Below are 14,126 nucleotides of genomic sequence, written 5' to 3'. Positions count from 1 at the left end.
GTTTATCAATTTTCAGGAATGGATTCATCAAGGAAGAAAAAGGATCCAGAACGTGACATTGGTTGGAAGCATGAGGAGATACTCTCAGATCGGCATCATTGGAGATATAAATGGTGTAGCATAAAATTCAAAGAAGAAGTTACACGGTTGAAGCAACATTTGGCTGGCGGCTATCCGGATGTAACTGTGTACCATAAGTGTCCACAAGAGGTCCGTCAGTTAATGAAGAAATACTTCACTGATTTTAAAGCAGCAAAGAAAAGAATTTGATGAAAAAGGTAGAGGTGAACCATCGAGCAGCAGAGCTACCTTCTTATCACTTCAGGGAGTCTGAAAAAATCTGTTCCAGATGATGAGCAGGCACAGATCGAGGCTACCATTCAAGCGAGCTTGGATGATCAGTGGCAGCTAGAGGAGGTAGCCAGACATAAAGCTGATTTGGGCCATCAGCTTATGAGGACGGATTAGGCTAAGGGAGCACTGCAGCAAAGTCCAAATCGCAGTTTAGGAGAACATCCTCAGTTAGAGAGCCCACCAGTAGAGACACCAGCCATCTTGCATCCATGTTGGGAGCATTTGATAGTAGAAAGAAGTCCTCTAGAGAGATTTCAATAGGAGCCACTATCCACAATTTGGATCCATGTACATTTTCTAGCAGAGATTCCAAGCAACAGAGGATTGATATTATGTTGAAGAAAAATAAGAAGAAAGATATGTGGAAAGCTATTGGATCTTGGTTTCACTTTGTCACATTCCAGCGAATGCAGCAGACAATCCATCCTACCGCTCTGCCATTTCATCTATACAGGCTGCTGGTCCAGATGTAGATCCTCCAGAATCAAGAGACATCCATGGTGAGCTTCTTGACCAGAATAAGAAGGATCTTGCAAAATGGATTGCTTCGTATCAAAGCAAGTGGCTACGTATAGGTTGACTGTGATGTATGATGATTGGACTGGTCCTATCAGACGAAGCATCAACAACTTCTTAACATATTGTGATGGAAGAACATTTTTTTCACAAGTCTGTTGATGCTTCAGTTGAGATGCATGATGCCAGCTACATCCTCAGATTGATGGAGAAGGTGATTGATCAGGTAGGAGAGCGGAATGTCGTGCAGGTTATCACAGATAATGGATCACAGTATAAGGCTGCAGGGGAGATATTGATAGAGTAGCGATCGCATATTTTCTGAACCTCATGTCCTGCACATTGTATCGATCTGATGTTGATGGATATTGGAAAGATTCATAGAGTGCAGAAGATAGTAAAGTTAGCACAGAGCATTACCAGATTCATCTACAACCATATATGGGTCCTATCATTGCTGTGGCAGTTTGCTGGGGGTGATATTAAGATCAAGTGTCATACGATTTGCTATTAATTGTATAGCACTTGATAGCCTAATTGATAAGAAAGTACATCTACATCAGATGTTTGTCAGTCCTGAATGGCAACAGAGTAGATATGCTAGGACAGGCACTGAGGGGAGCAATGTGAAGAGCTTAGTGACAAGACAACCATTCTGACAGCAGGTCGAGAAGATAGTGGCGGCTATCAAGACTCTATATGAAGTGCTTCAGAAGGTGGATGGTGAGTAATAACCCCAGATGGGCTTCTTATATTATATGATGGAGAGGGCAAAGAAACAAATCAAGATGACAGATCCACAGCATGCCAATGAGTACATCAAGATCATCGACCATCAATGAGGCTATCAAATGGGTAGGAAGTTGCATTTAGCAGATAAGCAGCAAATCAAAAACTCTTTTAAAATTTGTATAAATAAACTTAATCAATTATGAAAATCTATATGCAGCTTATTATCTAAATCCGAGATTCCAGTACTCCATACCTGAGATTGGCATGGATGAAGAGCTTTTGCCCGCCCTACGAAATATAATAGACAAGACGAAGCCTGATCCAGACATCATGGCCCTGTGTCTTAAACAACTTAAGTTCAATGATGTTTATTAACTTAGCTGTATCTTCAACAAGTAAAACATTAAAAATTTATAACAAATAATTTTTTTACAAACGAAAATATTTAGGGAGGGCACAGAATCATTTGCAAGTAATGTAGCGATAAAAAACAAATCAAAGATGAATCTAGATATATTTTAATAAATCTATTATTATATTGATATATTCAATCTTCTTTTTGATTTTACTAGATTTTAATAATTTTGCAGCTGAATGGTGGATGCATTTTAGTGGATCTGCACGAAATTTGAAGGATCTTGCTATTAAGATCCTCTTTCAGACGGTTTCATCGAGTGGATGTGAGCACAACCTGTCGACCTTTGCCCTTATCCACAGCAAGCAGAGGAACCGTCTAAAATAGAAATGCCTCAATGATCTTATGTGTGTGCACTATAATTTGAGGCTAAGGCTCAAATGCATAGAGGAAGTTCAGCTGAAGTACTCAGATCTGACTACGAGTGATATTGTTGATGAAAATGAAGATCCGATGATCGAATGGATTACGAGTCAACAGCAAGAGCCAGAGCTTGATGAACCAGGATCACCTCCACAACTTGTCAGTTTTATTGCTAGCGAGGCTGGGGTGGATGCTTCTTAATAGGCAAGTAACAATATTCCACATAGGCCTCCAGTCGATACGCTATAGTATCCACCCTCGCAGTTTAAACAGCCAGAGCAGGCCATGACGAAAGGGCAGGCAGTTGCTATGCATAGAGATAAAAGAAAAGAAAAGACGGTTGCAGCCCCTATAGAGAGAGCATTCGGTTCACTTAGATTCAAACATCAGGCAGAGCAGTGATGATAGTTCTTCAGCTACTCATGAATCTGGTGATCATGGAGGGATCGGAGGACAGGAGACGCAGCCGGTTGGTGGTCTTCAATTCATTAGTGAGTCTCAGTTTATGCATGCCACGCAGGATAGGGACCATGGTGTACGAGCTGGTAGAGCCCATGACGATATGATTTCATACAGATGACAAACTCAGTGAGATCGTTCAGGATGTGATGCAGCTATAAATGACCTCGTTCGTGGAGTAGGATCCATAGATATATCAGGTTCGTCTTCGTATTCTAGATCCTCTTATCCGTAGCCACAGACAGGCTATGATCCTTACGGATATAGATATGGATATGGTGTATCGAAAATATCGTCTTCTAGTGGCTACTATCCTGTACAGTCCGGAGTGTCTTATGGATCAAAATTTGCTGTCGATATATTTGGATGGGCCCCTTCATAATCAGACTATCAGCCCAACTATACCTCTCAGAGCCAGGACCTCAGTGAAAGATCAAGGATGAGTTATGATCCAATGCGCTTACCTTATAAAATGAGCACAGAGGATTATAATACTGTGTGACTAGAGGGATGAACTGATGTTCCTCTTGACTATGTAAATCATCCAAATATTTATGGATATCGACGGTAGATCAAATTCTGATGATTGGTACATATTGAGTATTTTTAGATCTTTTAATTGATTTAAGCATTTTAGGATCCAATGATATCTAGTCCATATATTAAGTATTTAAGATGCTAAATAATATAATATCATAGTTAGATTCGTGTCACACACGATTAAAGGTGTATCAGTGTTATATGAATATTAATGAATACCACTAAATATCAATTTAGACTTTGAAATATTAAATAATCCACAACAACTTGATTGGACACCCCCTTCCAAAAAAAAAAAGCAAAAAAAATTGCCGTGTCGGTTCGGCCGGCATGCCCGCATACCGTATGTCGGTATGATACTGAACCGGTACCGTATCAAACCAGTCAGTGATCGAAACGGTCACCAGTACCAATTTTCAAAACCTTGTTCTTGAGTAATTAGAAACTAATGTCTATACTAAAACAAGATAACTTTCGTATAACTGAACTGTGAATGAAAAACTCCAACATACTTAGACAGAGCCACAGAGGAATGTGGACAGGTATCTTTAAGAATATTTAGAAAAATAAAGAATATACCTCAAGCAAATTATTCACTCCAGCATCCATTTTAACAAGAATTTCGGCATCCAGGTATACCTAGAATGAAGATATAGGCCAACAAAAGGATTTTAGTCAGGGAAAAAAGTATATATATTGCAGCTGACAACTCAAAATAATAGTACCAGTTCTTGACAAGTCGACATACAACATATTATAAAATTATACACAACTGCATATATATGGCCATAGAAAGCTTTTATTTTTTGTGCATTCATTTTATCATGATATGGTAAGCTTCTATTTTTTGGTGCATTCATTTTATCATGATACAGTAATGACTTAGATAACTCCATGAAGCTTGGCCTACTAAATTACAACCAAGGTCTCAGAACCTTACTGTACTGGTGTGCAATCAGGATGGGTACCAGGTTCGGCTCGGTATAAGCTAACCAGTCCAAACTGGTATGAATAGAGTGGAACAGTCCCATGGCCCATACCACATGCCATCTAGTTTCAGGTAGTACCATGGCTGAGAACGATAAAAAATGTCACAAGCCTGTGTCGGTATGGGACTATGGGTTGCATACCGTACTGCTGATTGTAATGCAGCAAACAAGATACTAGTACGATACCTGGTACCAATCATGTAGACATTGATTCCAACAATATACACATATCAATTTAGTTAAATTGCATTTTAGTTGCATCTAGTGCCATTCATTAACTGGTTGATAATATAATCAGCTGTTAAACTATTGTAAGTAATAAAACACTAAATTTAAAGCTATCACAACTTGTAAGTCAGGCTTAACCATTTAACCATATAAGCAATACAGCATATATGACCATCCATGATCATATATGACCATCCATGATATGCTATGTATATGCTATGTGCACACAAATAAAACAATGCTTGCTGCCCTTGATTATGAGAGGAAATAAAGAGAGTATATCGAACCTCATCATCAACCATCCGACTCACCAGTGGCCTGCATTTGACCATCTTTTTTCATCTTTAACCCTTTTCTTTAAGATATTCATACTATTTTTTGACTGGTTCTTCTCCCTATATTCTTCCTCCTTGTCATTCTTTTCTTCTAACTATTTTCCTTACATCTCCCTAAGTTTTCCCTTATTTCTCTTTTCCTTCATGTATGCTTTGTTGTTTATCCTAATTTTAAAAAAAGGACCCTTTGTTGTTTCTTCTCTTTTCTTTCAGTGCCTTTTTCTGTTTTTTTTGCTCACAACTCATGTGTTTTTTTGCCTTTTTATGATGCTTTTTTTTCTCTCACCTCTCTTCACTCACTATTTTTCCCTAAGCCACAAGGCAAGCTTCTTATGTGTCTATGGGACCCCTGTTGCTTGAGAACTGCTTGGCCACCTTGACAACCTTGTTAAAATAAACCAGTAACTCTTAATAACCCATGACTTCTTCATCTGATTCAAACTGTCAAAAATTTCATAATTCATATGAACTTTGTTAGAGATGACTTGATCTGGCACTTTGCGTGTATATATTTCAATAATCCATCCTTATGTGGAGGGCTATCCACCTAATAAGCTATTCAAACTTTGGAATCACTCCCCTTTTGCACAAGATTACCTTCTTTATATAACTTCCACACATCAGTTTCAAAACAAGCACGTAGCATAAGACATACTCTGGTTCATTAATAGATCATAATCTAAGTTCATTTCACAAGCACTTTCATTTTAACTACATCATTTCATGCTATTAACAAAACAAAAGATTCTTTTTACTCAGTTCTCTCTAGTATTCAGTTCATAAATTTAACAAAAATGTAGCATTCATCTTTAGGGACATTGACCTTTCCGCCTCAGCTCCTGTTGATATCGTTAAGCCAAAGAGAGCCAGTGAGGTTATAAGTGACCTACTATGGAAGCATGTGACACCATGTATAATCCTTATACTTCCATGTCTCAAAGTAATTATATTCAAATGCAGATGCATTTCAGCAGGAAATTTTAGCTTGGTAATTATCTAGTGCAAGGTGAAGTTCATTTACCATTGATGATTAGGTTTGACACTTCTCACCAAACCTAGGATATAAGACTCTTCAACATATAGAACTAACACTTGATCAACAGAAATTAATCTCTCTTCAAATTTTGCAAGTTTCATTGCCTTGAACCCTAATTGGGAGTTGGCAATCATCTGAGTTTTTAAGATGCCCATTCATGTTATTCGGTTGATTTCTCTTGTTGCCAAAATTTTTCAGAAGATGCAAGAAAGTATCATTAAATTGTCCTCCTGCACATATCAAGTATTCCTTCTTGTTTGCACTGTCACAAATCAAACATAAGCTCGATTTCTCAAATTACGAGAGTTGATATAGAAAAATATGAGATACGCTAGTTTAAGCTTTTACCTCCACTGCTTGATAAATTGTACGGTTAAAGTTAGGAGGGTTTTAATACATGAGAACCAGATATTTAAATGTAAGAATTTAGATGCTAACAAGGATTGACCTGCATATGATCAGGCTCCTCAAGTTCTAAATTCAGAGCAGAAACAAAGCATGCTGGAATTCTATAGCAGACTCGGATTTCAGGGGGAAAAGTGCAGGCTATGGTATTCCTATCAAAACAATCGAAGTATTAAAAATTTTTACTTATGTTGTGACTCAGCTGTGATATATAGGGGTCTAAACAGATTAGCAAACAAAGAAGGTGAATCATAAACATAGGCTAATGAATAGTATATGAAGAGGGACTAGTTCACCAAAATGGCCAAGTAACAATCTGCTTAAGCTGAAGGAGTCCACACCTTCATAATAAGTCACAATTGGAGAGAAGAAAACTCCAGAACTTTATTTAAAATTTGAACTAAAATGTCCTTAGCATTAGTTGCATATATAGATATGTCATATGACATAACCTGATATACCATTCAAACTAATATTCCCTTCAACCCTACTCGTTGTAAGATTATTTACCTCATTCAAACTAAAAGACTAAAATGACTCACATAAAATTCAGAAAAACAAGTAACATCGCATGACAACCAAGTCAAATAATGAATTGAAAAGTCACTTGTCTGGCTTATTCTATAAGTTAATAAATAACTCTGCAAATCAAAACAAAATCTAAAATGCTTCAATTATCTTTACACTCCATGAAGTTTATGCACCCTAAACTATTGAGCTTAGGCACACTAAAATCTAAATTATCCTTTGTTGATCAAAAATTAAATCATGCACTTAACCTGCTTAGTTAGACAAAATAAACTGAATTAATGATATTCCATGAGGTACATAAGAAATAGTTCTTTCCACGTAAACATCTGATAACTCACACATCTGTTTATAAGATTCTATGCCCCTTCTTTGATGGTAGTCCTTTTCGGAAAAGATTCCCCTTTTAACAGGAACGGAGTACTGGCATGTCATGCACTTTTCAACAACAAGCATTTTAATCCTAACAAGCATCATCAAAGTAAGTGTTTAAATATAAATACCATTTGAACATGTTTGCTCTCCATCAACTTTGACAGCCCACAAATGTAATTCATCCACATGTCTTTGACATATGTGCTAATTGGATGAATATAATGTACAATCTGCAAAGAATATCCAACAGCATATTTTGATAACTATAAGAACATCTAAAAAAGAATATAGACAAAAATGAATATATTTTGAAATACTAAGTTTCTGCTAATTAGCTTCGCAATTAGATATAACTCAAATTGACATAAAAAATTGTTTCTGAGAGCTGTTAGCAGTAACATAGGAAAAAAGATGAAAAAGATCACATACAGGAAATTCCCTAGGATGCAGCAATTAAAAAACTAAACAGCAAAGATAATGAACAACTACATATACTCAACTCAACTAATACCCTGTTTATGAGAGCTTTTGCAAGGCCAGAAACTCAGAAAGTGCTTTCTGGAGGGCGGAAGGCACTTTCAGGGGATATGAGCGTGTTTGGTAGACATTGAGAAGTGCTTTCTGGTTTCCCAAAAAGCTGAAAAAGCTTTAGTTGGGAGGAGCTCCATTTTGGAGCTCTTCCCCAAAAGCTCTATGTGAGGAAATTATATTATAATATCATATTATAATATTATGTTTCATATTTTCATTATATTAAGTAATATAGCATAGTATACTATATTACACTATAATAATATCATATTATGTAATAATTTACATATTAAAATACAATAATACATTATTATATTATATTATATCATATCATATCATATTATTATATTACTATATAATATTACATTATATTATTATAATATTTTAGTTTATAATATTATAACACTATGCTATAACACTATAATATGTTAGCTTATAATATGTTAGATTACATTATAATAATATTATATTATGTAAAAATATTTTAATATATAATAACACATTATTATATTATATTAGACAATACTATACTATATAATACTATACAATGCTGGATGTCCTTTATTGTCATTTGCAATACTAAAAGTACTTTCTCAATTTGGTTACCAAATATATATACACGTTCTAAAGCACTTAAGAAATGTAGCTAAGTAAACAGCAAATAACTTTTTGTTAAAAGCACTACTACCAACAATAATCCCAAACAAGGTCTAAGCCTTAATGTCAAACTGGGAGGATCAGCTGTATGAATTATTTTCCCCATTCCACTATGTTTAAGGCTACACTTTCTGAAAGATGAAGCGATATCAAGTCCTTTCTTGCTACCTCATCCCATATGACTTGTGGTATACCTATATCTATTTTTCCTTTTATATGTATCAAATCTCCTTCAACTGGTGCATCACTCAGCCTACATTGTACATGTCCAAAGCATCTAAGTTATCCTTCTCCCAATTTCTCTTCAACTGGTGCCACCTCTACTTTTTTATAAATGGCTTCATTTCTTATTCTATCTTTTTTTGTATTACCATATGTCCATCTTAACATTCTTATTTCAGCCACACTCATCTTATGTATATTTTTTTTTCTGAACCATCCAAAATTTTGTACCACAAAGCATAGTTGATTATATAGCTCTCTTATAAATTTTCTTTTTAGCTTGACAAGTATCATATGATCATATAATATTCTAGTTGCACATCTCCATTTATCCACTATTTTAACCCTATCGATAATATCTTCTTCAATCTCTTCTTCCTTAGGAATAGTTCGTTTAAATACCAAAAATGATCATCCTTAAAACCTTCATGATCTTCAACTTTCTCAGCATATTCATCTTTCTAATTTTTAGTAAAACTACATGTCATATATTTCATCTTGGTCCTACTTAACCTTACAATATTTAGACTCTAACACACTCCATAATTCCAACTTACGATTAACTCCATAATTCCAACTGATGACTACTTAACCTTACTTTCATTCTACATATCCATAAATAGCATGCATCAAAGCAAGGCTGAACTGGTATTGGTACCCATATCGGTTGGCGACCAACATGGTACGGTTCTGATTTGATACCATACTGACACTTGATACGACAGGTCATGCTAGTCCCTTTTTTTTTCTTTTTTTTGATTTCTAAGATATCTAATCAATTTTTTCATAGTTTCCTGAATGATTTTAAGCCCAACTTGATATTTGTTGATGTTATTTGACATTTGTATCACTCTGATACACCTGCGATTGAGTATGTGATGTGGATCTAGATCTGATATGATGTTATATTAGAGGCACAGTCCATGGAATCGGTATCGAGATCCATGCCAGCGACCGACAGTACGAGTTAGTATGGATCCATACCAAACCGGACCGGCATGAACTGAGATAGAAACGAAGAAAGAAACCAGGGAGGAAAAGAGAGAAAAAGAGAGGGGGGGAGGGAGGGAGAGGGTGGCCAGAGGAGATGCCGGCAGTGGCCACAGACAGGCTGGGCACACCTAGAGGGCCGCTAAGGGTGGAGAGACAGATAGAGAGAGGGAGGCGGGAAACAAAAAGAGGGAGGAAAAGTCGACAGAGAGACCACCAAAGGGTCTCTGACTGGCTGTCATGGCCATTGGATGGCGAAATCATGGCTCGTGGCTCCGCAGGTGTGAAACAGGGCGGTCGCCCTTGTTCCACAGCTGTGGCTCAGCCCGCACCTTTTCCACTGCTCGATGGCCATGACAACCATCCAGCACCCTCTCCGCCGACTGCACGTCTCTTTGGTATCCTCATTTTCTTTTTCTCTCTATCTCTCTCGACTAAATGTCCTATCGAGTGACAGAGTCGCGAAGGCATCCATGGCCCTCCAGCAACCTCGACGGGACACCACCAACCCTCCGATGGTGACGTCCCCTCTTTCCCTCCCCTCCTCTCTCTCTCTTCCTCTTTTTTCCTCTTCCTCATCCGGTGTTCCAAATACATATATATATATGCCGAACCATCCTGATTTACAGTCGATACGGCTTGTAACACCCCGAACCGTCCGATTCAGGACTGTTCGACGAGCCATGGTCCGAGGAGAATAACATTACAAGTTTCAACATATAGCCTAGGGATAGCCTTACAAGGATTAGATATTATTAAATCCTAAAATGCTCAAATCCAAAGATTCAGATTCCAACGGGACGTCCTGCGGGACACTGGAATGGAGCATCATCCTATATGTCGGAACAGGACAGTCTCGCTAGCATCCCAACATCTCGATCGGGATATCTTGGGACATCCTTTATCCCAAGTATCGAAACAAGATGGGATGGCCACATGTCTCATTCCATGGAAAAACTGGGATAGTCCCATCCCACAAAATTTAAAACCTTGCTCAAATCTATTGAAACATGGAAAAATAAATAATCAATACATATCGAGATTTAGAATCTCATCGAATGCCAATGTCATTCATAAATGTCAGAATCGTTTACATAATCTGAAAGAATATCAGCCCATCTCTCTAACCATATAACATTGTAGTCCTCTGCACTCATCCTATAAGGTATGCATGCTGGATTATAACTTGTCCCAGATCTTTTGTTAAAACTCTACCTCCAAGAGATGTCCTTAAGCTAATAGTACAGTTGTGGAGGCACCCATCTGAATATGCCGGCAACAAAATCCGATCCATAAGATACTTCGGGCTGCATAGGATAGTAGTTGCTCGAAGACAATGCCTCAAATGCAACATACCTATATTCCTATGGATCATAAGATGTTTGTGGCTGTAAGAGGATCCAGAATATGATGAAGAATCTGATACATACATGGATGCAACTCCACATGCGAGGTCATCTACAGCTGCATGGTATCTTGAATGATCTAAAGGAACTCATCCTCCATATGCAATCGTATTCTCGCAGGCTTTACTAGCTTGTACATCGTGGTACCTATCTTATGTCGCATGCATAAACTGAGACATCCTAGTGAATCGAAGATCACCTTACAGTTGTGTCTCATAAACAATGATCTTCTATTCTCCACTCCCTGACTATCAGATTCATGACCAACAAAAGAACTACCATCACCACTCTGTATGATCTCTGAATCTTAGTGAACTGGATCAACTAACTACTCCACCCTCTCCATCGAGGCGACAACTATCTTTCCTTTTCCTTTATCTTTGCATTGAGCAACTGCTTGCCCTCTCATCATGCCTTGCAAGGATGGATGTTGTGGCTAATTAGTTGGAAGTCTACATGCAATGTTGCTAGTTGCCTATTGCTCAGCATCCACGCCATGCCCTAACCTCGCTAGCTACGAAACAGGCTAGTCATGGAGGCGATCCTAGCTCATCAAGCTTTGGCTCCTACTGTTGGCCTATAAGCCATTAGATCGGATCCTCCTTATCATTAACAAAGTCATTCGCAGTAGGATCCGAGTACTTCAGCTCAACTTTCTCTTGAATGCATTTGAGCTTTTATCTCAAATTGTAGTGAATATATACAAGATCGTTGAGGTATTTCTATGTCAGATGATTTATTTACTTGGTGTGGTAAGGATGAAGGTCGCCCAATTACACTCACAGCCACTTGAGGAGACTATTTGGGAGAGGATCCGAATGGCAAGTCGTTTCAAATTTCTTACCACCAATCCAAAATGGATCCATAATTTAGTTGCAAAAGCCATTAAAATTGAATAAAATTAAAAATAAGATTATATCATATTAGACTTATTAGTAACTCCATAATGTCAAATAAGAGTTGTCATTGTTCATATATAATCTACCTGGATTTATCTTTTTTATGATTATGATCGCCACATTGGTTCCAAAGGTTAAGGTGCCCTCCCTAAATATTTTTATTTATAAAAAATATATTTGTTATAATATGTTACTTGTTGAAGATACAACAAAGTTAACAAAAACTAGTCAATCTAACTTACTTTTCCTATGCACATAGCTGCGATTTTTGGATCAGGCTCCATCTTATATATGAATTTTATAGGGACGTCAGAAGCTTGTCATCCATATCTATCCCAAATATCATATACTGGAACCTCAGGTTTAGATAGTAAGCTACAGATAAATTTCAGAATTAAGTATATTTATATTAATACAAGAGTAGTCAACTTTTTAGAGCATTCCTGATTTGCTGCTTACCTGCTAGATGCAGGTCCCTATCCATCTGATAATCCCACCTATGCTCAATGATGTGGATGTACTTATGGGCATATTTCGGATCTGCCAATCTAATCTGATCCTTGATCCTCTCTATCATGTGATACAAGAAGCCCATTTGGGGTACCTTTCGCTATCCACAGTTTGAAGCACCCCATATAAAAGATAGATAGCCTTCACTATGTTCTCGATCCACTGTCAGAATATCTATCTCATCACTAAGTTCTCCACATTGCTCCTCTTAATACTTGCCTTCGCATATCTACTCTCTCGTCACTCGGGACTAACAGACATCTGACGAAATATACTTTCTTGTCAATAAGGCTATCAAGTACTATATAATTCATAGCAAATCATATGACATCTAATCTCAATATGTCTTCCCTGTATACTATCACATCAATGATAGGACCCATGTGTGATTGTAAATGAATTTAGTAATAGTTTGTGTTAAGTCCATTATCTTCTGCATCCTACTAATTTTCCCAATGTCTATCAACATCAAGTTGATATAATGTGTAGCACATGGTGCCCAAAATATATGTAGTTTCCACTACATCAGGATCTCCCCTGCAATCTTATACTATGGCCCATTGTTGGTGATAACCTACATGATATTTTGCTCTCCGACTTGATCGATTACCTCCTCCATCAATCTGAGGATATACATGGCATCATGTATCCAATCCGAAGCATCAATGAATTTTTGAAAAAAAAAAATCCATCACAATATGTTAGAAAATTGATAATGCTTCGTCTACTAAGACCAGTTCAACTATTACACATCACCGTCAGTCCATACATCGACCACTTATTTTGATATGATGTAGTTCATTTTTATAGCTCATTATTGTCAAAAAGCTCACCATAGATGTCCTTCAGTCCTGAAGCATCTACACCTAGACCGGCAACCTATATAGATACAATGATAGAGCAATAATATGTGTTGCCTGTCGCATGTGCTAGGATGTGACCGAAGTAAAATGAGGATGCAATAGCTTGCCACATATCCTCCTAATCCTTTTTCAATATACCATCAATCCTCTAGTGATTGAAATCGTTCCTGGGTAAAGCATATAGATTCGAGTCATAGATAGTGGCTCTAGCTAGAATCTCTCTAAAGAACTTCTTCCTACTATCAAAAGCTCCCAATATAGAAGCAATATGGCTCTATCTCTATCGACGGGCTCTCTAACTAAGGAAGTCCTCCTAAACTCTGACTCGCCTACAGTGCTCGTAAACTCTTACCCCATCTCATAAACTAACTGTGCAAACTGAGCCCTATGCCTGCCACTAATCTTCCAAGCTCACATTAATTGCATCCTAGATCTGTGCCTCATCATCTGAAGCACATGCTTCCTCTAACTCTCTAGAGTGATAAGAAAGTGATTGTGAGGCTTGGTGGTCCATCTCTATCTTCTTCTTTGAAGTTCTCTACTTCACTATTTTGAAATCAGCGAAGTGCTTCTTCATTAGTCGACGGACCTCTTGTAGGCATTGTTATCCAAGAATTCAGATCCCAGCGGAACATCCTGTGGGACACTGAGACAGGGTACCATCCTTTGTGTCGGAATAAGACATCCCGCTAACGTCCCAGTGTCCCAATCGGGACATCTTGAGACATCTCCTGTCCCAAGAGTCGGGACAGGATGGGATGACAGCATGTCCC

The 14,126-nt window shown here is 37.6% G+C and overlaps 1 protein-coding gene and 1 pseudogene across 8 annotated transcripts in view; one reads left to right on the top strand and one right to left on the bottom strand.

Moving 5' to 3' along the window:
* The window catches only part of LOC105061098 (protein PHYLLO, chloroplastic), a 79,460-nt gene that overhangs the window by 44,582 nt on the left and 20,752 nt on the right, over nt 1–14,126 (bottom strand). For all 8 annotated transcript variants that reach the window (XM_073257009.1, XM_073257007.1, XM_073256999.1 and 5 more), the window contains exons 6-7: nt 7,404–7,505; nt 3,959–4,018 (exon numbers count right to left, since the gene is read on the bottom strand). In XM_073257009.1, coding sequence (XP_073113110.1) covers nt 3,959–4,018; nt 7,404–7,505 — 162 coding nt within the window. The remainder of the gene's footprint in view (nt 1–3,958; nt 4,019–7,403; nt 7,506–14,126) is intronic.
* LOC114912736 (uncharacterized) lies at nt 19–2,581 on the top strand (annotated as a pseudogene).

Source organism: Elaeis guineensis, chromosome 1, assembly GCF_000442705.2.
Source record: "Elaeis guineensis isolate ETL-2024a chromosome 1, EG11, whole genome shotgun sequence".
NCBI lineage: Eukaryota > Viridiplantae > Streptophyta > Magnoliopsida > Arecales > Arecaceae > Elaeis > Elaeis guineensis.
This window is presented reverse-complemented; position numbering and strand designations above follow the sequence as displayed.